Source organism: Polypterus senegalus, chromosome 9 (genome assembly GCF_016835505.1).
Source record: "Polypterus senegalus isolate Bchr_013 chromosome 9, ASM1683550v1, whole genome shotgun sequence".
Taxonomy (NCBI): Eukaryota; Metazoa; Chordata; class Cladistia; order Polypteriformes; family Polypteridae; genus Polypterus; species Polypterus senegalus.
In genome coordinates, this window is record NC_053162.1 from 178,138,776 (window position 1) to 178,165,484 (window position 26,709).

The following is a 26,709-nucleotide window of genomic DNA, read 5'->3' on the forward strand; positions in this document are numbered from 1 at the left end:
TTTGACAATCGGGCTTTTTTTCCCCTATAGTTTCCTTGAACGTTTCGTTTGATTTTCCGACTTCTCTCATCACACTGAGTATCAGAGTTCGCTTGCGGCGCCGATTTATTTGCGCGAATCCGATTGGCACGCAGCGGGCCGAGGGGCGGGGCCCTTCTCACTCTCGCCCCAGCCTCGGGGCGTGTACCTTACATCCGCTTAGCTTGCGAACGAGAGAACTACTTGACTACGGAAGCTTATTAGGGCCAGAGTGAAGAAAAAAAATATATATATATGTCGAGAATAAAGTCGAACAGGTTTCCATCCAAGGAGTTTTTGCGAAAAAATATTTAGCGCTTCAAATTTTTTTACCGATGTAGCTGATGGAAATGCTAATTATCGATAAAATGTTGTACATGTCGACATATTTTTCCGTTTAACGCATAGATTCCATATCGATACTTCAGATGTCGCAAAAACTACATTGGAAACACTTTTTTTGTCGGAAAAAAGGCTTTAACGCAAATAAATGTCACATGATACATTTTCATCACGTGCAATCAAAACGAGAATGGCGGAGCGCTTCGTATGGTCTGATGAAGAGCCTCGTTATTTGTCGTGATGAGCCAATGCAGTAGCGGATAGGCTGGGTCTCCTGCTGCTGAAAGGGGTACCGGAACTCCCTCCACATCAACTGTAGCCTGGGGGAGTCTCTCAGGATGTCTAAATAATACAAAAACCGCAAAGGTAATTTACTGTGCCGGTCAAAATATTTAATGAACCGTGTGTTACATTATCTAAACATTTTTTTTCTTATTATTAAATGGCAGATGTTTTAGCATATATGAGAAATTCTCTCCTTAATATCAACTTTAGTTTTTTTTTTATTAAACGTCGTTATTTTGTATTAATTCAAATTTCAGTTTTAATTAAAAACCTTAAGGGAAGCAGGTTACAGTACTAATTCAGTTGTTATCGCACTGAGAAGGGATGTTGAAAGGTAGGCTCACCTGTACAGATCCGATGCCGCAAACACAGCTGCATCATGGGCACTTCCAGGAGTGCCAACACAAATGTCTCGTATCTGTCATTACAAGGGCCTGGAGAACAACAGACGGCCACCCTTTGCGATTAAAGTAATCGCGGTAGCCTTCCGTCGGGGGAAGAATAGGCACATGCGTGCCATCCAGCGCACCGTAAATCTGTGGCACAAGATGCACCAAGGAATTGCGGTATGCAATTTCATTGGCCTCCGCTACAGTCGGAAGTCTGATATAACGCCGCGTTAATTTTTCTCAGCTCATCGCAGGGTGAATACGAGCAACACATACACTAGCAGGGTCAATTTAGCAGAACAAAACCCCACATCCTACATGACTTTGAAAGGAAAGTGAAGCACGCCGAGTAAACCCACCAGAAAAACGTGCAAACGCAAGGCAGGGAACACCCGGGACCCTCTTTACAGCGAAGCAGCAGCAGCGCAACCTCCACGCCACCGAGCCCTCCACGTGTTCAATAAATGCTTTGATGCAATTCATCATGAAAATGATATCAAGTGTTCATTGGGCAGTATTATCACGAAATGAATGTCTTCTGTGTGGCGATCGCTGTTTGCGCCTCCTCTTAGTGCGGAGGAAGTCAGTTTAAGAAGCGCGTAGCGAACACTTAACACAAAACATTTAATGTGCTACATTAGTTATGACGGAGTTTGAGAAAATCTAGTAAATTAAACATTGATTTTAGGATGACGTTCTACTTTAATTACAAAGTAAACTACGCGAATAAAGTCAACATGTCCACCTTAATCTCGACATATACTTTTTTTTTTCATCACTGTGTCCGTTTTTTTGTCTTTAAAGAATCTGCTTGAACATTCCGGTGGATTTTGCGACTTCTCTCATCACACTAAGCATCAGAGTTCGTTCGTTATTCGCGCTATTCCGTGACAGACTCTGCGGGCCGAAGTGAGGCGGAGGAGGAGGAGGAGGAGGAGGAGGAGGCGGCGACGTGACGTCAGGGGCGGGGCCCCTCATCACTCCCGCGCCAGTCTCTGTTCGAGTCGCTCGACCTCTCGCGACGTTTTGGAGTCCACTTTGCCCCCGCTTAGCTAGCGACACCCGTTTGTTTGTTAAAGTCAGTCCTGTTTCACTACCAGGAGGGCTGAGCTGCGGCGGACAGCAAGTAGGCCTAATAGAGAAATATAAATGTACCATCATATAATAGATGTAAAGGCAGTATATAATCAATATAAAGATACTATATAATAGATGTAAAAGACACTATAGGATTGATGTGAAAGGCAGTATATAATAAATAAATATAAATGTACCATATAATAGATGTAAAAAAAAAAACTATATAATGAATGAATTTAAAGGCACTACATGACAGATATAAAGATAGATATAAAGGTGCTGTATAACAGACAGATGTAAGACACTTTATAGTGGATATTTAGACAGACGTAAAGGCACTATATAATAGACAGATAAGTAGATAGAAAGAACTTTATGTGTTCAATGGGGAGTGTAGCTATTGCAGAAAGACTAGAAATGTTTATAACCTACAACAGCAGCCCCCAATACATCCAACATGGCTAAAGATTAGAGAGCAGTCCTAGTTTTTCTTTCTTTCTTTCTTTCTTTTCTTGTATCAGAAGCAGCAGATCAAGCCAGAGTTCCAAAACTACCAATAAATGAGCACTGGCAGGAGATTTGGAGACGACACAAGAATACGTCCGTCCGATGAGTCGACCAAAGGTTCGCTGCGTTGATTTCATCCCCGTGGGCCTTTGTAGGGCACGGCGGGCACTGGTGCAGGTGGGTTGGCATCTGTTCTTCACTGCGGTCAGAGAGGGTTGACGTTGCTGGAAGTCTCCATCTTGTAAAGTTAGACCCCCCAGAGCACAATCTGATGAGAGAACATCCCACCATCCATCTAGTATGGTGGTCTGGAGGGAGGCGTCCAGGTAGAGGGGGCTGGTGTCGTTCTTTCCCTCCAAGCTGTAGCAGTCGCACTGAGGCGTTATCCAGGCGTATTGCTGTTGGTGTAAAGGAGCCCCCCCATTGTGTTTCTTGACACATCTGCTGAATGAAGTGTTGGCTGAAAGTCCTCCATGTTGGTGTGGTGATGTGCAGCGTTGGTCATAATGGCACTCAGTTTTGCTATGGCCTCCAGAGGGTCCAGTGTGTGTGTCCCTTAGCTGTCTAGTAACTTAGTTTGCTGATTCGGTGGTCCCTTCTTGTAGTGATGTCACCAGGCATCACATCACACCGGCCGTCACAGAGTTGTAGAAGATGTGCAGGACGTCGCTGCTCACATTAAAGGAGCGCAGACTCCTCTAGAAGAAGAAGAGTCTGCTCTGTGTTAAGAGACAAGCCCAGCCTGTCATCGATGTGGACCCCCAGTACTTGTAGGAGTGTCCCTCCTCAACATCTACAACATCTACCAGACATGGAGGCTGTTTGGTGCGGTGAAAGTCAATAAGCAGCTCTTTGGTTTTGCTGATGTTGAGTTGCAGACAATTCTCCAGTGTCTTCCCCCCTTTATACAGAATCATCTGAGACCTTCTGCAAGTGACCTGCTGTTATATTTCTGGTCTGAAAAGCAGACAGGTCTGCTCCTTGTGGTGCGCCAGTGTCACAATGGACCCCACAGGCTCATCCTCCTGTATATCTCTGAGGTGTCCCCTTAACTGGGAGGGCTGGATGGTACTGGAGGTCAAAGAACATCATCCTGACACTGGCCAACTGTGAGGAGCAGACAGATAAGTAACCGCACGCCACCAACTGTTGCTATGGATCAGTGAGGCTTATAAAGTCTACATAATGGCTGCTATTGTGGCAACAAATGACAACATCTTCAGGACGACACATTTTATTGTAAAAGAACTGTCGCCTACACTAACGCGTACGTTTATTGCAGCGTTTTGATGAATCTGAGGTTATAATCTTAGGCTGCTCGATTATAACAATGACATTTCATGACAATGAAACCGCAACCGTAGACGTTTAGTCAAAAATCATAATACTAATAAATATAGGGAGCCCATATAAAAATGGGAATAGCTGCGGAAGAACATGAAGGTAAAGCAGCAGCCTGCTGAAACTGTGAACTGGAGGCGCGTCCTCAGCGGACAGTCGGCGCTCAAGGCTGCGGTGCCTTCAGTCAACCACCAGATGTCGCTGTTTTTAAAGCGCTGAAATGTTTTTTTCGGCCCAATTCGGAAGAAGCCACGAAAGCTTCACGGAGCTCTGACTGCGTTCGCGGCCTCTCAGACACTGACGGTCAATCGGGGAAATAAAATCGCACCTCAGATTGTCCGAGTTGGGACGTAACGCTGACCGCTCCCTTTAGGGGCTGCAGGTGGTTGTTTCTTCATTTGAAGTCGACGATTGCCGAGGAAGCTCTTATTGCTCAAGTGACATTTTTCCGCTTCATTTTAGTGGTCTCACTTGGTAAGGTAAGGTCCCCAATTGCCTGCTCATTTCACTCTTAAATCGCTGCATTCCCAATTTCTAATGGCTCCTTTTTAGCAATAAGATGCAAATCACAAAGGAGCCGGCAGATCATCTTGTGGATTCATCCTGCACTGTCTGGTTTAATAAAACACTTAAAATAAAAATGTGACAGACGGAAAATGATCCGTTCTAGGCATCAAATCATTTGGATGATATCCTTGGAAAGGAAAAAAAAATCTACGATGCCAGAACCTAACATGGCAGAAAAAGGAGCCATAAAATTAAATAAGGCCTGAGATTGGCAAGGATTGGGTTTCTAATTAAGCAATTGGGTTGGAATGAACATCTGTGGCCCTCCAGGACCGCCGCTGCCCACCACCCTGCCTTAGTCGGATGTTTCAAATAAAATCTACAACCTGGTCAACCCAACCTGAAATGGCATTTCATTGGCTGAATTGTATTTGTAGCAAAGTGATACTCATTTATTATATTAATTTTATTCTCTTCTTCTTCTTCCGTAGTTATACTTATTTTTAGATGGGTCGCTGTTATTATTTTCTTTAACTCAATTTCCCTAAAAAAAAGCTCTTTATCTCCATTTGCTTTAATTAACAAAAATACTGTACAATAAGGTCCTTTATCAATATCCTCCAAGCCCGCGTCCGTCTCTTCTCCCAGCTCCAACTCACCGGATGTCGCAGAGCAGTTCATTTGGCACCAGGAGTCGTTGTGATGCGGGGCCCTGCCTGATGGGAGTTCGTCTGTCCGTCCGTCCATCCGGGTCAGTCAGAAGTCTTACAAAGTAGCGATTACTGATTCCAACAGCTCCCCCTTTCAGCACCCACAGAACCTACCGGCACTGCCCCACTGGACTACAGCTCCCATGATGCCCTGTGGGTATGCATATGTGGCAGCCAGTGTGCTGCCATCGGGCGTAGGGGATTAGGGGCGCTGCTCTGAATACTTCATCTCCCCCATTCCTCAATTACATTGGCCTCCCGGCTGGGTAATGAATGGTACCCCCTGTCCCAGTCGCGCTGCCAGCTCATGCCTCCTGTCTGTTTCACTTTGTTGTAGTAAAGGGAGACGCCAGACTTTTCGAAATGTGTCCTGCTCTTCTGGCCGGTGGTCCCATCTTGAAATAATCAAGAAATTCACAGAATTTGACATGTGGGTCATAGTGTCGTAAGATACACATTGATGGGTGGTCTGTTCGTAACGCTGTTGTCTGGCCAAACGTTTGTGGACGCCTGACCATCACGTCTCTGTGGCTCTTCTTTCCATTTCTGTTTGCAGTGCATCAGTGGCAGTTTGTGCCCACTTGTGAGGTCAGGTGCTGCCATTGGATGAGACAACCTGGCTACTCCTAATCAGCCTGACAATTTGCTCCTGAGCTGTTCAGGGGGTTGTGGTAAGGGTTCTGCGCATGGCTTTATGGACCACTGGGGGAACACAGTCATGCTGGAGCACAACAGGACCGTCTCCAAACTGGACGTGCACACTTGTCTAAAACGTCTTTGTCTGCTGTAATGTCAACAGGACCCTTTACTGGTAGCAAGGGATCTGACCCAAACCCTGCCGCTGACCACAAAGGGGGGGAGGGGGGGTCGTGTTCTCCTGGGATCACCCAAGCCCAGCGAGTGAAGCCCAACTCATCACTCCAGAGTCCAATGCTGTACGCCGGTATTACGACCCACCCTGTGCCCTCTTGTTGATGAATGACGAGCTCAATTGTCAGAGCACAGGTGGGTGAATGGATTTTTTGGGGGGGTGTGGGGGGTCGAGCGCAGTCAATAGAGTGGTGGCCCCACTTCACACCCCCACTACCATTATAGCGAATTGTATCACGTGACCAACTGGTGGCAGCCCGTAGCTTTTGCTGCTCGACACTTTCGCTTCACAAAAACGGCACTTCTGCAGTAACTGAGAGGTGCAGATCGAGTGGATCAGAAATTTTACTTGAAGGCTTGTGACAAAAAGGTGACATCCTGTGATGGTGCCACCTTTAAAGTCACGGAGCTCCTGGTCAGTCCGATCCGATTTCCGGCAGTGGAGTTCACGTGGCTTCGTGCTGATTTGAGGTGCCTGATTAACAAGGAAACACCTGAACTCATCAGAAGGGGGTCCACACCCTGCGTATATTGTGAGGCTGAGGTGGGGGTCCGCTGGTGCAGAAACCTGGCATGCATAATTGCACCTCTGGACTGATCACCGAGATTGTAACGGAGGGCAGAAGAAGTTGGTCTGCTAGCGCTTAAACAGAGTGGGCGGGACATAGGAGTGCCTCGGAGCCTGGGTGGGCGGGTCTACATGTTTGAATGGCAGAAGTGCACACATTTAAACAGAGTGGGCGGGACATAGGAGTGCCTGGTGGGTGGGTCTATATGTTTGAATGGCAGAAGTGCACATCATTTACAATCCCGCACAGGCGTAGCGGCATTGCTGTAATCTATAGTCCAACAAAAAGCTCCGTGCTGGGACGATCCTGTGGCACCACTGGCTACTGAGTTTACTTCAATTCCCAGCAATCTGCAGGACCGCACAGGGACCGACAGGTAAAAGACCCTCGCTTTAAAAGGAGCTGCTGTTAAACTTCAGACTTCAATGGGAAACCAACTAGTCCAGGCAAAGGTGCGGCGTGTTTGAAAGATGCCAGTTCAAGTATATGTCATGAGAAACGGCTTTTCCACGTGCTGCTTGCGTGTTTTTATTTGCAGGCTCCGCGTGTAACATGATTCGTATGCCTGTATATCTGATTTCTTGAGTGTTCCGTAGTGCCAGAGCAAGATGTCAGTTTTCAGGCCATATGGCTCCCCGCTTACAGCAGGGCATTTCGAACACACCGAGCACGAGCCTGTTAATACAGAAGTGTGGAGGCAGGAAGAATAACGACATGTATTACTGGAACAAGAAGAAATAAACAATGGAATCGCTAAATCTTTAACTATTAATAGTAATAATACACTTTATTTAGCGGGTTGGATAATTCAAGGATTGATAGATCGCGCCTTTCCCAGACTCCTTATATTTTTCATCCCCAATTGAAACAAATCTGCCAAACAAACAAATCTGTTTTTTTCTGACTTCAGAGGACATGCGCATTATAACAATCCACCACCGCACTACCCAAAAGGTGGGGTCCCTAACCTCTGGAACTCAGTCAGTCATTATCCAAGCCACTATATCCTAACACAGAGTCACGGGGGTCTGTTGGAGCCAATCCCAGCCAACACAGGGCGCAAGGCAGGAAACAAACCCCAGGCAGGGCGCCAGCCCACCACAGGGCACCTCTGGAAGTGGGGGTTCCAATTCTGTTGCACGGCAGAAAGATGGAGGTGCACCTCTGGAAGTGGGGGTTCCAATTCTGTTGCACGGCAGAAAGATGGAGAATACATCTGGTCAATTACCCAGTAACAGGCACCAGTCAGTACAGAAAGTAACTGGCTCAGTTGCCAATCAGTAAAAGATGGGCCAGTACTAAAGTGACAGTGGCAGTGTGCAAAGTGATGGCATCGCATGGGGACTGTAAACACAAGTGTGCATCATGAGAAGTGCTGGCAGGATGGCATTTGTTGAATTAGGCAGCAGTTGCAATTTTGTTTTGTCCGATTTAGTCAACTGCCTCCTCAGCGCCACCTGGTGGATGTTTTACGGTTGTGCCACCTCCTCAGAGACATGCTGTAAAATCTCTCCGCTTCCATCGTCACCTGTCTTATCCAAGAAAGCAGTGGCACAGCCTCAGACTTTGGATGGTAGAGCCTGTGATCGCTTTTGGCCTCCATAACAAACAAACACACACACACACACACACACACACACACACACACACACACACACACACACACACACACACACACACACACACACACACACACTTGCAGGGCATCCTACTCGTCTATTTTTGTCCATCAGCGGCCTTCCATCATGACGTCCATTTGCATGTCCTTCTCGTACTCCAGCCAGTCTTCAGCGTCCTCCTGCAGGGAGCCTTCCAGCCGTGTCAGCATCGCTTCCAGTGCCTGAAAATGAAGACAAGTGAAACTAAGTGAAACTGGGGTGGGGGGAGGAAGAGGAGGGCATGAAGGAGCGAGACGTACGACCTGAGAAAACAGACGACGATGGTAGCGTCGGATTGGGCGGTTCTGGAGGGTGGTGTCCCGCAGTAGGCAGGAGGCGAGGTACTGGTGGCACAGGAGCTCTAGCATGCAGCCTGTGGAGAAAGGATGGCAGAAACGTGAGAACGGGCAATCAGAGAGAAAAAAAAAACAACAAAACCAAATCGACATCCACTGACTAACCGTCCAGAAGTCGGGCCGCCTGCTGCTTCTGGGAGAACAGGCCGTCCTGGGCAGCCATCAGGTCCAGCAGTCCATCCATCTGAAGAGAGTCCATCAGCCTATTAGCAGCGCAGCGCCGGACCTGAGTGAAGACACATGAAGGTGCATTGAGATGAAGATGAAGTGTAAAGTGTCAGGCCAGTGCTATATCCTGGCATACCTGTGCCAGTTGCTGCTGGGAGGTTGCAGAAGTGTGCTCACTCAGCGCCAACCTGACTGCCATCCTTACTTCTTCCTCCACAACTTCAGGGATCAGGTCTTCTTCTAGGAAGGTGTCCACTGCCAACTCATCCATGGCTTCTTGCACCTATATACCAAATATAGCAGGGTGAGCTCAGTGCCAGTTTGACCTACTCTCAACCCCATTTCCCCAACTTACCAGTGCAGGTACCAGAATAGAGACTGTTTCGCTCACAAGCGTTGATGTGCAGTCGTTCAGGGCCGCCCGGGTTAGGTGGCTGTCCACCAGCTGTGCAAGTTCAGCACGGGCATCCTGGTCCCGAGGTACGGCTGGGAACCTCTGCAGATGTTTCCTATGAGATAAAAAATAATAAAATAAAAAAGATGAGAAACTAAAGGGGAGAAGTGACGAGCTGGTGAAGGAAATGAAAAGGAAGAAGGTTATGTCTGTATGTGAACTGGAGATCACCTCTACCCTGTCCCTGTCAGGTGGCACAACTTTGTGGAGCACAAGCTGAACTAACAGGGGGCATCAATGGAAAGAGTAAAGACAAGGGTGCCAGTTGCCAGAGTGGGCACCTGCTGGTCCACTGGTTGCCGATCCCAGTCTTGGAGCCCCTCTGTTGGTGCAGGTTTTTGTTCAAACCAGTCAGCAAGCCCAGTACGAGCCATGGCATACGACAACAAAGACTGAGCAGCTCGACACCAGAAAACTGAAAACCAGGTTTGCTAAATTTTTATTGGATGGTATCGAGTGTTTATGTAAGACCCTGGCACCCCCCCAGCTACTCTCAAAAACCCCTCAAACTGCACTGAAACAGGCAGGAATTGGCTGTCCGCTGCCACTTGAGCTACAAGTTTGCCGGCTCGCAGTGTAACGTGTCTGGCGCCCAATGGCTGATGCAGGCTGCTGACCTGGTGCCGTTAGCTCATTTTCGGTCTTCGCTCTTGTGCAGGAAGTCGGTCAGTTCTTCAAATCTGAGAAGGGAGCGAATGCAGGAGGAGGTCATCGTCACCGCTCGTATGCTGCGTGTGTTTAAGTAGACAATGTAGTGTCTTTACTACAAATGTTTAAAATGAGCCATCTGTTGGAATGACAAATGCAATGCATATGTCTGTGTTATATGCCATTTAGCATGGGATTTATAAAAGCAATGTTAATGTTTCTGTTGTGCCATCTATTCGAATGACAAATGCAATGCATTCATTTATTACAAATACTTGTGATGCGCCTCCTGTTGGAATGAAGCCTAGTAACCAGACAGACACAAAGACAGACACATCCTTTTATGAAGCTGGATATTTGTTGCATGCAATATATTGTTTGGTGCTTGTGTATCGTTTGCTGGTTTGGGGCTTGTACAATTAAGAACTGTCACACATGACAAGAAACTTGAAGTTGGTAAACTTGGCACCAAAGCCAGTGAGGAGTTGTGTCATACCATCTTCTAAGATGTAGAAAGCAGGTGTGGCAGGCACTGTGAAAGGCGCTATATATAATATCTCTGGGTATGTTTCCTTCCACTTTATTCATACTAAATAAAAGCGAAGGTGGCACTCACGCAAAGCGGCGCTGTCCTTCTGCTTGGGTCTTGTCCATCCCAGAGACCTGTTAGTGAAAGACAAGATACGGGCTGGTCACACATCTCTGTGGCCGGCAGAGTCATCAGAACTGAGGCAGACATACCTGAAGAGAAGGCCGTGAGAAGAGCTCGGCTAGCACATCGGGAATCAGCTCATCCACAAGCATGTCGGAGATCAGGGAGTCCACCAGGCTGTCTGCAAAGTGCTGGTCTCGTGTGAAGTGTTCATAGGCTGCCTTGTCCTACAAGAGAAGCCAATCTCAGTCCCATTTCATAAACCTGGGCATCGACCTGCCTGCCCACACCTGGAACACTCACCCTTTGAGCTGCTGCTTCTGCTGCTCTTCTTCTGTCCTTTGGCTCCATTGTAGTACCCGTCTGTAGGGAAACCAGCACAACGATTTCAGTCCGTAAAACTCAACCAGCACTCCCAGAAGACAGTTGTCCACGGGTGGACTACTCACCGGTCGGGATCCTCTTGCATGTCCTCCTTGCACTCGTACCCTGTGGAGTACAGAACAGAACTGCAGCATTCAAACACTAGGTACATACAAGCAAGCAGAAGATGGTGCATTAATGTATATAAATTACTTGGATAGGAATATAAGTAAAAAGCTGGATAAGTTTGAAGACAATACCAAACAAGGTGTAGGGGCAGATATTTGAGAATCCATTGAATCAGCACAGAGGGACTTGGACAGCAGACAGGCAAATTTGTGGACGATGAAATATTAATGTCAGTAAATGTAATGAACAGTAAAAACACGAGGTTTGAATACACAATGGGTGGTCAGAAAATCGAGAGTCCACCTTATGAGAAGGATTTAGGAGTCATAGTGGACTCTAAGGTATCGACTACCAGACAGAGTTCAGAAGCCATTAAGAAGTCTAACAGACTGTCAGGTTATATAGCGCCTTGATGTGTGGAGCACAAGTCACAGGAGGTTCTGCTCAACCTTTATAACACACTGGTGAGGCCTCATCTGGAGTCCTGGGTGCAGTTTGGGTCTCCATAAAGACATTACAGCGTTAGAGAAGGTCCAGAGAAGAGCGACTAGGCTGATTCAGGGCTACAGTGAATGACTGAGGAGGAAAGATTAAAAGAGCTGAGCCTTTACAGGAGATGAAGAGGAGTCCTGACTGGAATGAGTGCAGCGGATCAAGATGGTGACTTTAAAATTAGTTCAAGAACACGGGGACACAGCTGGAAACTTGTTGTTATGGTGTATAAAATCTGTACATTTTGGTTTCTATTATATTTTGTTCAAGACAAGACAACAGATGAACTAAGACAAATTAAAGCAGGTTTTCTTCCCTTACACCTTACTTTTGTTCATAGCTTAGTGCTAATTTGGTTTATTGCCTGGGAAAGGATGCTGAGCTGGTACCTCAGGCTATTGATCATTTTATGGATGGACATCTGGAACAACAAAGTTTAGTTTATAGCCTGGGAGTGCTACCTCAAAGTACATCAAAGGTTTTGTTGTGTGGGAAAACGGACAGTGAATTAATTCATCAATCATTTTGACAGCCAGCCAATCGGGTGCATGTGTTGTGAAACCAAGGCTTGACATCTCATAATAAATATGCCTTGGTTTGGAAAGAAGAGGAGAGAAGCAAAGGGAGGAGAAAGAGAAGAAAAGACAGAAGAAGAAAGAAGAAGAGGAACGGACGAAGACGGCCCTGGTCGTCAGAAAGGCATCATGAACATCGATTGCTAAATCAAACGCCTCCCTGGGACATTCATCCTTGTCATCTGTAACTTTTTCGTAAGCTTTTTCTAAAGACTATATATATTCAGACTTTCCTATCACTACCTATTTTCTAGTATTCTTTGTTCTTGTGGTATTATTATTATTCTTGTAATCAATACCATGCTGCTTTTAACTTTCAATGCTTTGTCTTAATGTCTAGAGTGATTGAAGTAATAAGTTAGATTTCTTTGAGCACCTGGTGACAGCCGGATTTTTGCCATTATTTCTGTGCTGCGAGGTTTATATGGCTGAGAGTGAAGAGCGCTACTCAATAGAAGGGACAATACGATAAAGAAGGTTTTCTTGGCTGATAAATGGCCTATAGTCAAGAGTACTGAGTCTTTGTATGTTTAAATGTATTCTTGTAGACCAAAAGTAATATTTAGGTCTGAGATATCACTAAAACATCGTATGTTGTTCGTGCCGAAAATAAGTAAGTCTCTTGAAGTGCTGAATGACAGGCTGTTACTCCTATAGCACTTGTGTGGTTCAAAGTGCTAAGGGTTAATCAGCGTGTGTGTGTCATTCATGGAGCACTGTTGTGGTTAGGGTCTGTGTGTGTGTTTACCTATGTGTGTGTGTGTGTGTTCATCTTAAAGTGCAACAGTAGACCAACCCGATAACGAACTTGACGAGAACACTTACCCTTGAGGAAACAGGTAAAGGGCAAGTGGAGGGAAATACCACGATAATACACTTGTTAAGGGTAAATTTCACACAAACATTAGGACATGTTCCTTCACATGGGGAACCACACACACACATGGAATAAGGGACCAAGTAGTGTCGCAGACAGTAGGACTTTAGGGACCCTCAAAACTCAGCTTGATGTTATTTTACAAGAATCCGTTGGATAGGACTGTCAAGCTTTGTGGAGCTGAATAGCCTGCTCTCGGCTAGACAATTGTAATTTGGAGGGCCACAGCAAGGGGTCTGAATACTTCTAGAAATGACAGATTTCAGTGTTTGATTTTTAATAATTTTGAAAACATACTTTCATTTTGTCATAATGGGTTATTGAGTGGACAGAGATCATTTGGTCATTTTTTTTTAATCTAACATTTAAAATTTAATCAGTACAGTAAAGTGTGCACAAAGTGAAGGGGTCTGAATACCTTCTGAATCCGTGGTCTGTCTGTCTGTCTGTCTGTCTGTATATAACATTAGAACAATCCAGACGAGACTTGCTGGCCATTCAGCCCAACAAAGCTTATCCACTTATTTCTTCCAAAAAAAAAATCAAGTCGAGTTTTGAAAGTCCCTAACGTATAAAGTAAAGTAAGTCCTTAAATATATATTACACAAACACACACACACTAGCATTCAAAAGTAACTGGGGAGGAGGTGCAGGACTGTGCTGCATGGAGAAGGTTGATCAGGCACATCTATCCCACATACAAGTGGGAAAAGATGAAGCGGAGGAAGACCTCAAATTTTCCCTGTGAAGCATTTTGTACAAAAATTCACTAAAGATGAGGATCTTGTGTTCTCTTTGTAGAAAGGCACAGCATCTCCTAGGCACTGTCAGGATGTTAAAAAGCTACAGCAGGATATCTCGACGTTTATAAGCGGTCAATAGTATAGTGACTTCATTTTATTTTATGAATATGTGCTGGTTAGATTTCTGAATTATAACATAACTCTGGAGTACAAGGGCGTTGTACCGTGCTAGCCATTATGGATGTAGTGAAAAGTTCAGCAAAATGACACCTTTTATTGGCTAACTAGACAGATTACAATATGCGAGCTTTCAAGGCCCCTTCTTTGGCTTGCATGTTGTAATCTGTCTAGTTAGACAATAAAAGGTGTCATTTTGCTGAACTACTCACTACCAGGGCCGGATTAAGACGAAATTGGGCCTGATGCCGCAGCACAATAAAGGCCTATTTTTTCTCGGCATTGGTGCCTGTGCATTCGGCACTCACCGTACAGACACACTCGGACCCACCACTTGTGACACAACCAGCCAGCCTTTATTGAACATGAATAATAATAACAACGTAGTATCGTAACAACTCGAGATTAACATCAAACTATGTAACATCAGCATTCAATAGCAATTGTCTGAAAAGTGCACTTAATGCAGAAAACCTAACAATGAAATACACAAAATGTCGCAATTCTCTTACGAAACAGAGTAAGAAAAAATGAATTTGCAGAGACATTGGGTCAAAGTGACTCAGTTTAGGCTCTTGTGGGTAAAAATTTCTCCACGATTTAAATGTCATAATAGACCAGAATCCTGTCGAGGATTTTAAAAATTCTAAACATCCATGCGGGGCCCTGCGGGCCGGCTTTTAGTTTTACCTTTACAGATAGCCATTTAAATAGCCATCGATTATTACTATACAACTAACTTTCAAGGTGAAAAATTTACTACGTGGCACTTATTGAACAATAATAAAGTGGCAAGAATCCCCAAGATATTGCAAAAAACGCAGCTAAATTACTAAGTGAACTGTTTAACGTAAAATTGATAGCATTAACTTGAAATCTTCAGTTAACAACAAACACAATGGCGTTATAGTTACATCACAGCACAAAGAACAATAGTAACTGTATAATAAGTAACGCTGTGTCTAGGCGTCTGAAAGTCGGACTCCAAATTTCATTCTTATTTTGAGGTTAATATAGCAAAAGAAAACTGTTCAGCTTCTGGAAAATTCTCGTCTGTTTTCATCTGGGCCTATTTCAGGAATGGGCCTAATGCTGCAGCATCAATAGCACCCACCTTAATCCGGCCCTGTTCACAACAGAACTCTGGGAAAGCAGTTTTTGCTGGGGATGTAAGATGTAAGTAAAACTACATGATTCTCTGCAAATAAAAAAGCCATTAAACTTATACATATCTGTAATGAATTCTATTTGTAATTAGTGGCCGTTTTAATTATGTTACTTATTATTTTCCGGCAGTTTGCTTAAATAGAGCTTTTGTAAACTGTAATTGTTTTGATATTTAATAATTACATAAAAAAAGACTCCCTTCTCACACTCGCGTTTTCTTCAACATGGCTGGCATTCATGGAACGCCAGCGGTGCCATTATGAACAGTTTGGACAGCCACAATTGTGCCATTTAGGAATTGGTGGGGGGGGGGGCTTTGGGGGGCGGCCTGTAATTCGTGTCCATTATAGTTCGTTAAAAAGCGCAGTTCGAGTTTTAGGAACAGTAAATAAGATACGCTCCATTGCAATAGAATTTGATTTTTTCAAATGTTCTTTAAATACAGATAATTAAGTAATTAAAAACACACAGAATGATTATAAAAAAAGATTAAAAAAGTAAACTTCTGACCTAGCTGTCCCAGTCCCAGTCAGGCGCTATACAGACGGATTGCTGTTGGTGTAACGGAGTTCCCGTCGCGTTTCTTGACACTCTTCTGCCGAATAATTTGTTAGTTGAAAGTCCTCAGTGTTTGTATTCGTCCAAATCTTTGCGTTTGGGATGCTTTAGGGATCGTCAATAGCCTACCAATAATAATCGTTATACCGAAATATCCACAAAATATTGGATTCTACTCATGTGAGGCTAAGACGACATCTTCCCCGTATTCGCCACGTTGATGCCAGTATACAGTTGACATCTGAATCTTCTTAATAAAATTAAAAAAGCGGACAGGAGGAGTACGGACTGGGCGGGGTATGAGCGCTACTTACAGTCAGACAGCCACCAATCCCAAACCACTCTGGCCATTAACCAATAATACACGAGCTTCGAGATGACTGGGTGTGGCAATGACAGGTGGCTGTTGCAAGGTTCAGCGTATTGCTGACATCGATTATTTGAAGGTAGGAAAAAATGTATTGTATGAAATTGTATGAAATCCAATTTCCATAGGGAGGCAATTAACATGAAAGACACCCCACGTGTTATATTTTTGTCCCCGCGTACTTCTCTCCCACGTTTCCCCCACTACGGCCCTAATGAAATTAGGCGGATTCCCTCTAACCTGGCAATCCCTTGTGGTCAGTGACATCCGGAAGTGAAGCATCAGAAGGCGGGCGAAGCTCGCGCATGCGCAGTAAAGTTGCTGTGCACCTCTCGCCAAGTTGCCATAGTGTTGGAACGCGCGTGTAATCGCTAAAGCCGCGTAGAACCTCGAGTTGAAGTTGCGACGCTCGATATTCGCCATCACCATATACTGGAGTCTGTCTTGGAATTGTTCTTCACACGTGCCAAACACAACGTATTGTTACATCTGCGAGGCAGCAGGCGCTCACTCACCTGCGGCCACTCATTTCGTCGCTGATTCGTAGTTGGCCCGCGCTGGGCTGTTACCGTGGAAACATATGCTGGCTCCGCCCTTGCCTCCGTTCTACTTCCCTGGTTTTGAAGCGCAGGTGTACTAGTGATGGGAAGTTAGGATCATTTTACCGACTCGGACCTTTGAGTCTCGTTCAGAAAAATGAACGAATCTTTTTTTGAGTCATTTCCTCTTTCTGGCTAAGACTGCATTGGTTAAGCTTATGGGGCTGCCACGTGATGAACGAACGACTCGAACCCGAAGACTCGAGAGATGAACTAATCAATTCTGTTTCCGGCTCAGACTGAGTTGGTTAAGCTTATGGGGCTGTCACGTGATGAACGAACGACTCGAAACAGGTGAATCAATAATTCCAATACAGAAACTATAGGAGGTTGCGCAAATGCGCATGCGCGACTGACCGAATCACTCCCACGAGACGACTCGTTCTTCCCGAGTCACATTAAAGATCGTTCAAGAACGACCCATCACTAAGGTGTACATTGGAAGAAAGCGGAAGACTGGAACAGAAGTATTTGTGTTTTTGTAATTGTAAGTTTTTACGATTCAGAACAACGCGGCAACGCTGGCACATTACGAATCTTTCTTACTTCCACCACTTCTTGCATCTTGCATTGAATCTCGCCTGAAGAAGGGGCCTGAGTTGTCTCAAAAGCTTGCATATTGTAATCTTTTTAGTTAGCCAATAAAAGGTGTCATTTTGCTTGACTTTTCTCTACATTCATAATGGCTAACACGGTACAACACCCTAGTACTTCCACCACCTCCGTAACGTATTCTGTGTTTGCACATTCTTGTTCGTTTTCAATGCTGAGACACTTGTCTGCACATTTATGACATTCCGCGTCAACTACTGGAACTCTCTGCTGGCAGGTGTCCCATCTAAGCTGTCATCACAGCTCCATTTGGCTCAGAACTCGACTGTCCAAGTCGTTACCCCGACCCGCAAAAGACAGCACATCACTGCCATTCTGTTCTTCTCCATCTCTCTGCTCCTGTCCGCCCTCAAAGGTCCACCAAATCTGCCCATCTCGTTGAGCCCCAACCTAACCTGCGCTCTAAGGGTGACCGAGCCCCCAGACTTTAAAACGAGCTCCTCGAATGACATCAGCCGACTCGATTCATCCTTTCATAAAAACAACTGAAAGCTCATTTGTCATTTGTTACTCTGACTTTCTATGCCTTCATTAAGTTGACCCTCTCTGTCCAGATGCCCAGGAAGATTTGTGCTTGTACCACAAATTATTGAGGATTTTCTTGTCATATTCTCGTTTTTGTGTTTTGTTCTGGTTTATTTTTCTTTTATTCTATTTCAGTGTTTGCATATGCTCTATTTAATAAAGAGATTTTTTTGTACCCAACTTTGTATATGCCGTCGTTCTTTGTGAATGTCTGTGAAGCGCTTTTGAGGATGGGAAAGGTGCCTTATAAGTAAATTATTATTAATATTAAAGTTTGTTGACCTCTGCCTGATTTCTGAGCAGATTTGTTGTGCTTGTGTTCTTGGAGGCTTCTAGCCACAGTTTGAATACAGAGAGACACTCATTGTGTTCCCATGCACACATAATCGGGTTGAAACGAATAACCTGGTAAAGGCAGAAATCTGGTTTCTTTTTTTTTTTTTTTCCTTTTTTCCTTTTAATTAATTTTATTGCATTCCAAACAATCAAGTTTTTACAAAAAGAAAAATTGAGTTAAGAACAAATCGATCGAGAGAGAGAGAGCAAGCCAAGCGGCTTGAAATTTAAGACCTGTAAACATACCCAAATTAATAAATTCTCTGTGCTTTATTAGATTATTTTAAAATATTACTGATTAGATCCTGCCATGTTTTGAAAAGTCTGTACAGATCCTCTAACTGAGTATTTGATTTTTTCCAATTTCAAATATACTGCTCAAAAGAATTAAAGGAACACTTTTTAATCAGAGTATAGCATAAAGTCAATGAAACTTCTGGGATATTAATCTGGTCAGTTAAGTAGCAGAGGGGTTGTTAATCAGTTTCAGCTGCTGTGGTGTTAATGAAATTAACAACAGATGCACTAGAGGGGCAACAATGAGATGGACCCCCAAAACAGGAATGGTTTAACAGGTGGAGGCCACTGACATTTTTCCCTCCTCATCTTTTCTGACTGTTTCTTCACTAGTTTTGCATTTGGCTACAGTCAGTGTCACTACTGGTAGCATGAGGCGATACCTGGACCCTACAGAGGTTGCACAGGTAGTCCAACTTCTCCAGGATGGCACATCAATACGTGTCATTGCCAGAAGGTTTGCTGTGTCTCCCTGCACAGTCTCAAGGGCATGGAGGAGATTCTAGGAGACAAGCAGTTACTCTAGGAGAGCTGGAGAGGGCCATAGAAGGTCCATAACCCATCAGCAGGACCAGTATCTGCTCCTTTGGGCAAGGAGGAACAGGATGAGCACTGCCAGAGCCCTACAAAATGACCTCCAGCAGGCCACTGGTGTGAATGTCTCTGACCAAACAATCAGAAACAGACTTCATGAGGGTTGCCTGAGGGCCCAAATGTCTACTGCGCCCTGTGCTCACTGCACAGCACCGGGAGCTCAATTGGCATTTGCCATAGAATACCAGAATTGGCAGGTCCACCACTGGCGTCCTGTGCTTTTCACAGATGAGAGCAGGTTCACCCTGAGTATATGTGAAAGACGTGAAAGGGTCAGGAGAAGCCGTGGAGAATATTATGCTGCCTGTAACATCGTTTAGCATGACTGGTTTGGTGGTGGGTCAGTGATGATCTTGGAGGCATATCCATGGAGCGACTCACAGACCTCTACAGGCTAGACAACGGCATCTTGACTGCCATTAGGTATCAGGATGAAATCCTTGGACCCATTGTCAGACCCTACGCTGGTGCAGTAGGTCCTGGTTTCCTCCTAATGCACGACAATGCCCGGCCTCATGTGGCAAGAGTATGCAGGCAGTACCTGGAGGATGAAGGAATTGAAACAATTGAATGGCCTTCACGATCCCCTGACTTAAACCCAATAGAACATCTGTGGGACATTATGTTTCGGTCCATTAGGCGCCGCCAGGTTGCTCCTCAGACTGTACAACAGCTCAGGGATGCCCTCATACAGATCTGGGAGGAAATGCCACAAGACACCATCCGTCGTCTCATTAGGAGCATGCCCCGACGTTGGCAAGCATGCATACAAGCTCGTGGGGGCCACACAAGATACTGAAAAGCATTTTGAGGAGCAGAAATGAAGTTTTTGAAAAAATGGACTAGCCTGCCACATCTTCATTTCACTCTGATTTTAGGGTGTCTACACAATTGAGCCCTCTGTAGGCAGAAAACTTTTATTTCCATTAAAAGACTTGGCATCCTTTTGTTCCTAAGACATTGCCCTGTCGTTATTTGTATAGATATCCAACTTCATATTGAGATCTGATGTATCTAATGTGTTTCTTTAAAGTGTTCCTTTAATTTTTGTGAGCAGTGTAGTATAACACATCAGTTTCCCACGGACTTAAAAGAGGAGAGTTTGGGTTCTTCCAGTTTATCAGAATAAGTCTGCGTGCCAAAAGTGTAGTGAATGCAATCACAGTCTGTTTGTCCTTCTCCACCTTAAACCCATCTGGAAAACCCCAAACACAGCTGTTAATGGTTTAGGAGGGATTGTGACACCAAGGCTGTCTGAAAGGTAATTAGAAATTTTCTTCCAGAATGATGTTAATTTGGTGCAGGCAGAAATCTGGTTTCTTAATAATCTGCATTTACGTACTGTGACAGATAGGGGGCACTATCGCTCCCTTGAACCCTCAGACTTGACTCCAGACACAAGATAAAAGTCCAAATATTGGCTTTATTAATACTGCACAGTGCACAAAGCACCCTGCTCTCACAATACACTAATCAATAAACCAATCCTCCACTCCCGGGCGCGTTGCCAGCCTTCCACCCAGCTCAGCTCCTCGTCTAAGAGTTCCCACAGTCCTTTTATAGTTCCTGACCCGGCAGTGTTTCCCATCCTTCAGTCCATGATTCCTTATCACTTCTGGGTCAGATAAAAAGTCCTTTTCTTCACCCCGGAAGCACGTCATTCCTCTTGTCCATGTGACTCGGATGTACTTCCAGGTCGTAGGGCAAATAATCTTTTCTCCTCCCTGCAGCTCCATCTAGTGGCCCCTGTGGTATCCAACAGGGCTGAGGATGAAAACTCCACTGTAAATTCGTCATTAGATACGGGGGTCTTCCCAGACTGTCTTAAGACTGCTGTAGTTAAACCCCTTCTTAAGAAACATAATCTTGACCCCTCGGCTCTTGAACATTTTAGACCCATCTCTAACCTGCCTTTCTTAAGTAAAGTTCTGGAGAAGGCAGCCATTATGCAGTTAAATGACCACCTAAATAAACCTGCTATTCTTGATAAATTTCAGTCAGGTTTCACAACAAATCACAGCACAGAAACGGCACTCGTTAAAGTAGTAAATGACTTGCGAGTGAATGCAGACAGAGGCCGTCTATCTGTTCTCATCCTCTTAGATCTGAGTGCTGCATTTGATACCATTGATCACAACATTCTTAGAAATCGCCTTAGTCAATGGGTGGGCCTCTCTGGCAGGGTCTTAAATTGGTTTGAATCCTACCTGACAGGGAGAAAATATTTAGTTAGTTGTGGTAATTATACTTCAAAGACCTCTGATATTCTATATGGTGGTCCACAAGGCTCTATCCTGGGTCCGCTGCTCTTCTCAATCTACATGCTTCCGTCAGGTCAGATTATCTCAGGGCACAACGTGAGCTACCACAGCTATGCTGATGACACACAGCTGTACTTATCAATAGCACCTGATGACCCTGATTCTATTGATTCACTAACAGAATGTCTGACTTGTATCTCAGAATGGATGAATAGTAACTTTCTCAAGTTAAATAAAGAAAAAACTGAAATCTTAGTGATTAGCAATAATGGATACAATGAGGCTAATAGAAATAAACTGGATACATTAGGATTAAAAGTCAAGACGGAGGTAAAAAACTTAGAGGTAACCATTGACTGTAATCTGAATTTTAAATCGCATATTAATCAGATCACTAGGACAGCATTTTTTCACTTAAGAAACCAAATCGTAACCTCAGATCCTCAAATGAGTGTCTCCTTAGAATTCCAAGAACAAAACTTAAAAGAAGTGGTGAGGCGGGCGGCCTTCTGCTGTTATGCACCTCAAATCTGGAATAGCCTGCCAATAGGAATTTGCCAGCTGGTACAGTAGAGCACTTTAAAACACTGCTGAAAACACATTACTTTAACATGGCCTTCTCCTAACTTCACTTTAACTTAATCCTGATACTCTGTATGTTCAATTCATCATAATAACTACTCATGGTGGCTCTAAAATCCATACTGACTCCTACTCTCTCTTCTGTTTCTTTTTCCAGTTTCTTTGTGGTGGTGGCCTGTGCCACCTCCACCTACTCAAAGCTTCATGATGCTCCAACAATGATGGATGGATTAAAGGGCAGAAGTCTACTTGACCATCATCATCATCAAGCCCTTCTGTGAGAATCCTAAATCCAAAGAGGACTGTTTCATTTATGTTAGGTAGAATGCCCAGAGGGGACTGGTCAGGTGGTCTCATGGTCTGGAATCCCTACAGATTTTATTTTTTTCTCCAGTTGTCTGGAGTTTTTTTTTGTTTTTTCTGTCCCCCCTGGCCATTGGACCTTACTCTTATTCGATGTTAATTAATGTTGACTTATTTTGTTTTCTTATTGTGTCTTTTATTTTTCTATTCTTTATTATGTAAAGCACTTTGAGCTACTGTGTGTATGAAAATGTGCTATAGAAATAAATGTTGTTGTTGCTGTCCATAATTCCCTGCTGGTATTCGGGGCACCTCCATGCTGCAGGGAGGGCTCCACCTGGCGGTCTGGGGGTATTGGCCGGGATGACCACAGTACGCAAGTACATTTCTAGTCAAGCTGGCATTTCCCATTACTGTCTGGCAGGCTCAGGCATCAACTGAAAGTTTATACCCGCTCCTCTTTGCAGAGTTCCTTCAGCTGTGTGAATGCGTTTGAGGGGAGTCTTGCATGTCAGATCGCACCACAGCATCTTGCTGGGATTCACAGCCAAACTTTGACTTGGCCATTCGTCCTTGGTGGAATTTCAGGTGTGTTTTAGGATCATCGTCATGTTGCAAACATCTAGTTTTAGTCTTCTGACAGATGGCCTCACGTACCCTCTGGTGCAAATAAAGAACTGCTAGTGGATTCTGAGATGGTGATCTGCCTGAACCCTCATGAAGCAAAGCAACCTCAAACCAGAACATTTCTACTACCATGTTTTATGGCTGATATGAAGTACTTCGGGTTATATGGTTAACCCCATTTGTGTTCTGGTACAGTAACCATAGAAGTCTGCCTTTGCCTCCTCTGTTTCACAAGTCCTGGTCATTTCCTAGGTGTTCAATGGCAGACAGTCTTCCCAGATCTTTTCTGGTCTCTTCATAGCTCACCTACCATGTAGATCTTATTTTTGCAGTCTTTCTAATGGATGGCCATCATCAGTGGCAGGAGCTACCTTGAAGGGGGTTGGGGTTAGGGGTCCCATGATGAAACTCCTTTAAGCATCTTGAATTCTGTTCTCTGGCTGAACTTGCTGGGACAACCTGGCATGGACAAGTCGGCAGCTGTTTGAAATCTTCTGGAAAGTGGAATGTGATTTACAGTTACTTGGACAGCTTCTTAAAGTCTCTCCTGTGGAAGTCAACCCGGACACAGGTTCAAACACAACACCCAGTTGATTTACAGAATAAAGTGTGCACAAATCACCAATACACAACACAATCCCTCTCTTTTTTTCCTCTGCCGCCAGTCCATCCGCCTCCACTCCTCTTCAGGCTTTGACCTCGTCCTCCCGACTCTGGCCAAAGAATGGTGGGGACTGGCCCCTTTTTATAGGGCACTCAGAAGGACTCCGGGTGCCCAACAAGCTTCTTCTGGCCACGCTTGAAGTGTAGCCAGATAAGGCCCCGGAAAGGTCCATGCGTCCCCTGGTAGTGGCCACAGGTTCCAACATGCCCTGTGGCCCCACTGGAAACCAACGGGTCTGCCCTTTGTTGGCCAGGGGGAGAAACTGTCCTAAAAATACTCTACCCCCAGTCCTTTCACACTCTGGGCATCCCGGCCTGGTAAGGGTTCCAGGCACCCGCCACACTTGCCAGACTCCTAGTCATCCAGATCCTTCTTTCTGAAGGTCTCCGGCATGGCATGGTCATAACACACGCACACCTCAAACTCGCAACAACAAACTAAAGATCCGAGGATTAAATACGACAAGAGTCACACAGGATCCTCTGTCCTGTTCATCTAATCATTCTAATTTGAGATATTTGATGTGCATATTGGACGGCACGGTGGCGCAGTGGTAGCGCTGCTGCCTCGCAGTTAGGAGACCCGGGTTCGCTTCCCGGGTCCTCCCTGCGTGGAGTTTGCATGTTCTCCCCGTGTCTGCGTGGGTTTCCTCCCACAATCCAAAGACATGCAGGTTAGGTGGATTGGCGATTCTAAATTGGCCCTAGTGTGTGTTTGTGTGTGTCCTGCGGTGGGTTGGCACCCTGCCCAGGATTGGTTCCTGCCTTGTGCCCTGTGTTGGCTAGGATTGGCTCCAGCAGACCCCCGTGACCCTGTATTCGGATTCAGCGGGTTGGACAATGGATGGATGGATGATGTGCATATGGTACATTTTCCTCTTGTTTCATTTTTACTTAAATCATAAGATCAACTACAAAATGTAAATGTGTCATAATGTTTATGTTGCTTTTATCTAAAGATACCGTTTGAATGAAGACCAACTCTTTATATGCCACAAATGTTAAAAAAAAGGGAATTGCAAACAGTTGCAAGTGAAAAAGTAACCCACTTCATGAACGGAGCCTCACATCCACAATAAGGTTTTGGATGATGGGCCTAATAAACAGCCACACCAACTGCTGGGCTTTGAAGGTTCAAAGACTTGAGCTTCTCCTGGCAGTTGCCTACCTACATGCCACACTCTGCCCATTTGTTTCTCTGCAGGTCCCTGCTGTGGTTTTTAACACATTACAGTAAACCCTCGTTTATCTCGGTTAATCCGCTCCAGACAGATAAATGAATTTCCACGAAGTAGGATTCTTAATTTATAAATCTAATATTTTCGCAGTTAGAGCATTGAAAACCTGTTTACGACCTTCTAAATACGTGTTTTTAACATTATTAGAGCCCTCTAGACATGAAATAACACCCTTTAGTCAAAAGTTTAAACTGTGCTCCATGACAAGACAGAGATGACAGTCCTTTCTCACAATTAAAAGAATGCAAACATATCTTCTCTTCAAAGGAGTGCGCGTCAGGAGCAGAGAATGTCAGAGAGAGAGAGAGAAAAGCAAACAATCAAAAATCAACAGGCGATGTTCGGGCTTTTAAGTATGCGAAGCGCCTGCGATAAATTGGCCACAATGAAGGGATCAATGTGAAGGAAGCCTTTCAGCATTTTGTAGAGGAGCGTCCGTATCTTCTAAGCAAACAGCCCTTCCGTCAGGCAGAGAGAGTGAGAGAGACAGAGAAAAGCAAACAATCAAAAATCAATATGGGCTGTTGTGCTTTTAAGTATGCTGAAGCACCGCGATAAAGCGGCATTTTGTAGAGGAGCGTCCGTATCTTCTAAGTAAACAGCCTCTGTGCAAACAGCCCCTCTGCTCACACCCCCTCCGTCAGGAGCAGAGAATGTCAGAGGGAGTGAGAGAGACAGAGACAAGCAAACAATCAAAAATCAATACGTGCTGTTAGAGCTTTGAAGTGTGCAAAGCACCGCGATAAATCAGCCACAATGAAGGGATCAATGTGAAGGAAGCCTTTCAGCATTTTTTAGAGGAGCGTCCGTATCTTCTAAGCCCCTCCGTCAGGCAGACAGAGTGAGAGAGACAGAGAAAAGCAAACAATCAAAAAATCAAAACGGGCTGTTGTGCTTTTAAGTATGCCGAAGCACCGCGATAAAGCGGCATTTTGTAGAGGAGCGTCCGTATCTTCTAAGCAAACAGCCACTGTGCAAACAGCCCCTCTGCTCACACCCCCTCCGTCAGGAGCAGATAATGGGGCCAATCATACGCCGCCCTGATGGTATTGCATGATGGGTAAGTATCTGCCTGTATTTCTGACAGACAGAGAAAAGCAAACAATGAAAAATCAATACGGACTGTAGGCGCTTTTAAGCGGCGCGCGGGAAGCATATCGTATATCATTAAGGATTTTTAGTTAATACGTAATACGTGCTCTGATTGGGTAGCTTCTCACCCATCCGCCAATAGCGTCCCTTGTATGAAATCAACTGGGCAAACAACCTGAGGAAGCATGTAACCTAAATTAAAAGACCCATTGTCCACAGAAATCTGCGAACCAGCGAAAAATCCGTGATATAAATTTAGATGTGCTTACAGTTAAAATCCGCGATGGAGTGAAGCTGCAAAAATCGAAGCGCGATATAGCGAGGGATCACTGTACTTATAGAAAATGCTTTCATTTACCAACCGGAGAATGCAGAGAAGAACTGGAGGAGCACAGGCGTGTCCAGGGGGAGCGGGCATATCCATTTTCTCCTCAGTTTGGAGGGGCACTAGCTTCTACATTATTTCAGAATACGTTCCAACTTTTAGTGATGCATTTGAAATGAAAATAAAAGTACAGGCTGCCAGGAGAGCCCTCAAGGTTTTTAAGAAACGGTCCAACAGTGTGTGTCCATTGTTGTTACACCGCGTTCCAAATTATTATGCAAATTGTATTTAAGTGTCATAAAGGTGAAACATTTTGTTTTTCAATTAAACTCATGGATGGTGTTGTGTCTCAGGGCTCTTTTGATCACTGACATCAATCTCGGACACCTGTGATAATTAGTTTGCCAGGTGAGCCCAATTAAAGGAAAACCAACTAAAGAAGGATGTTCCACATTATTAAGCAGACCACCATTTTCAAGCAATATGGGAAAGAAAAAGGAGATCTGTCTGCTGCCGAAAAGCGTGAAATAGTTGAGTGCCTTCGACAAGGTATGAAAACCTTAGATATTTCACAAAAACTTAAGCATGATCATCGTACTGTTAAAAGATTTGTGGCCGACTCAGAACATACACAGGTTCGCGCGGATAAAAGT

General features: G+C 44.7%; 1 protein-coding gene across 3 annotated transcripts; it reads right to left on the reverse strand.

The window, feature by feature from the left end:
- Window positions 1–6,661: 6,661 nt before the first annotated feature.
- LOC120536062 lies at window positions 6,662–16,814 on the reverse strand. Of its 3 annotated transcripts, none has more exons than XM_039764405.1 (10): window positions 16,518–16,814; window positions 11,004–11,043; window positions 10,858–10,917; window positions 10,644–10,781; window positions 10,519–10,565; window positions 9,156–9,309; window positions 8,937–9,083; window positions 8,738–8,858; window positions 8,537–8,649; window positions 6,662–8,458 (listed from the first exon to the last, which is right to left on the reverse strand). In XM_039764405.1, exons 1-10 carry the CDS (start codon window positions 16,529–16,531, stop codon window positions 8,348–8,350), a joined length of 945 nt encoding a protein of 314 aa, XP_039620339.1. In that variant the 5' UTR covers window positions 16,532–16,814; the 3' UTR covers window positions 6,662–8,347. The 3 variants fall into 3 exon arrangements, with proteins under 3 accessions (XP_039620339.1, XP_039620342.1, XP_039620341.1); XM_039764408.1 differs by lacking the exon at window positions 16,518–16,814 and adding an exon at window positions 16,243–16,492 and having other exon boundaries at window positions 6,665–8,458; XM_039764407.1 differs by lacking the exon at window positions 16,518–16,814 and adding an exon at window positions 15,588–16,236 and having other exon boundaries at window positions 6,666–8,458.
- Window positions 16,815–26,709: the final 9,895 nt, after the last annotated feature.

Excerpts from the sequence above, each read along its gene's own strand:
- LOC120536062 (XM_039764405.1), bottom strand. Across the intron at positions 10,918-11,003 it reads ATGCAAGAGGATCCCGACCG|ACGGGTACTACAATGGAGCC; the intron begins GTGAGTAGTCCA and ends GTTTCCCTACAG. Across the intron at positions 10,782-10,857 it reads CAGAAGCAGCAGCTCAAAGG|GACAAGGCAGCCTATGAACA; the intron begins GTGAGTGTTCCA and ends CTTCTCTTGTAG.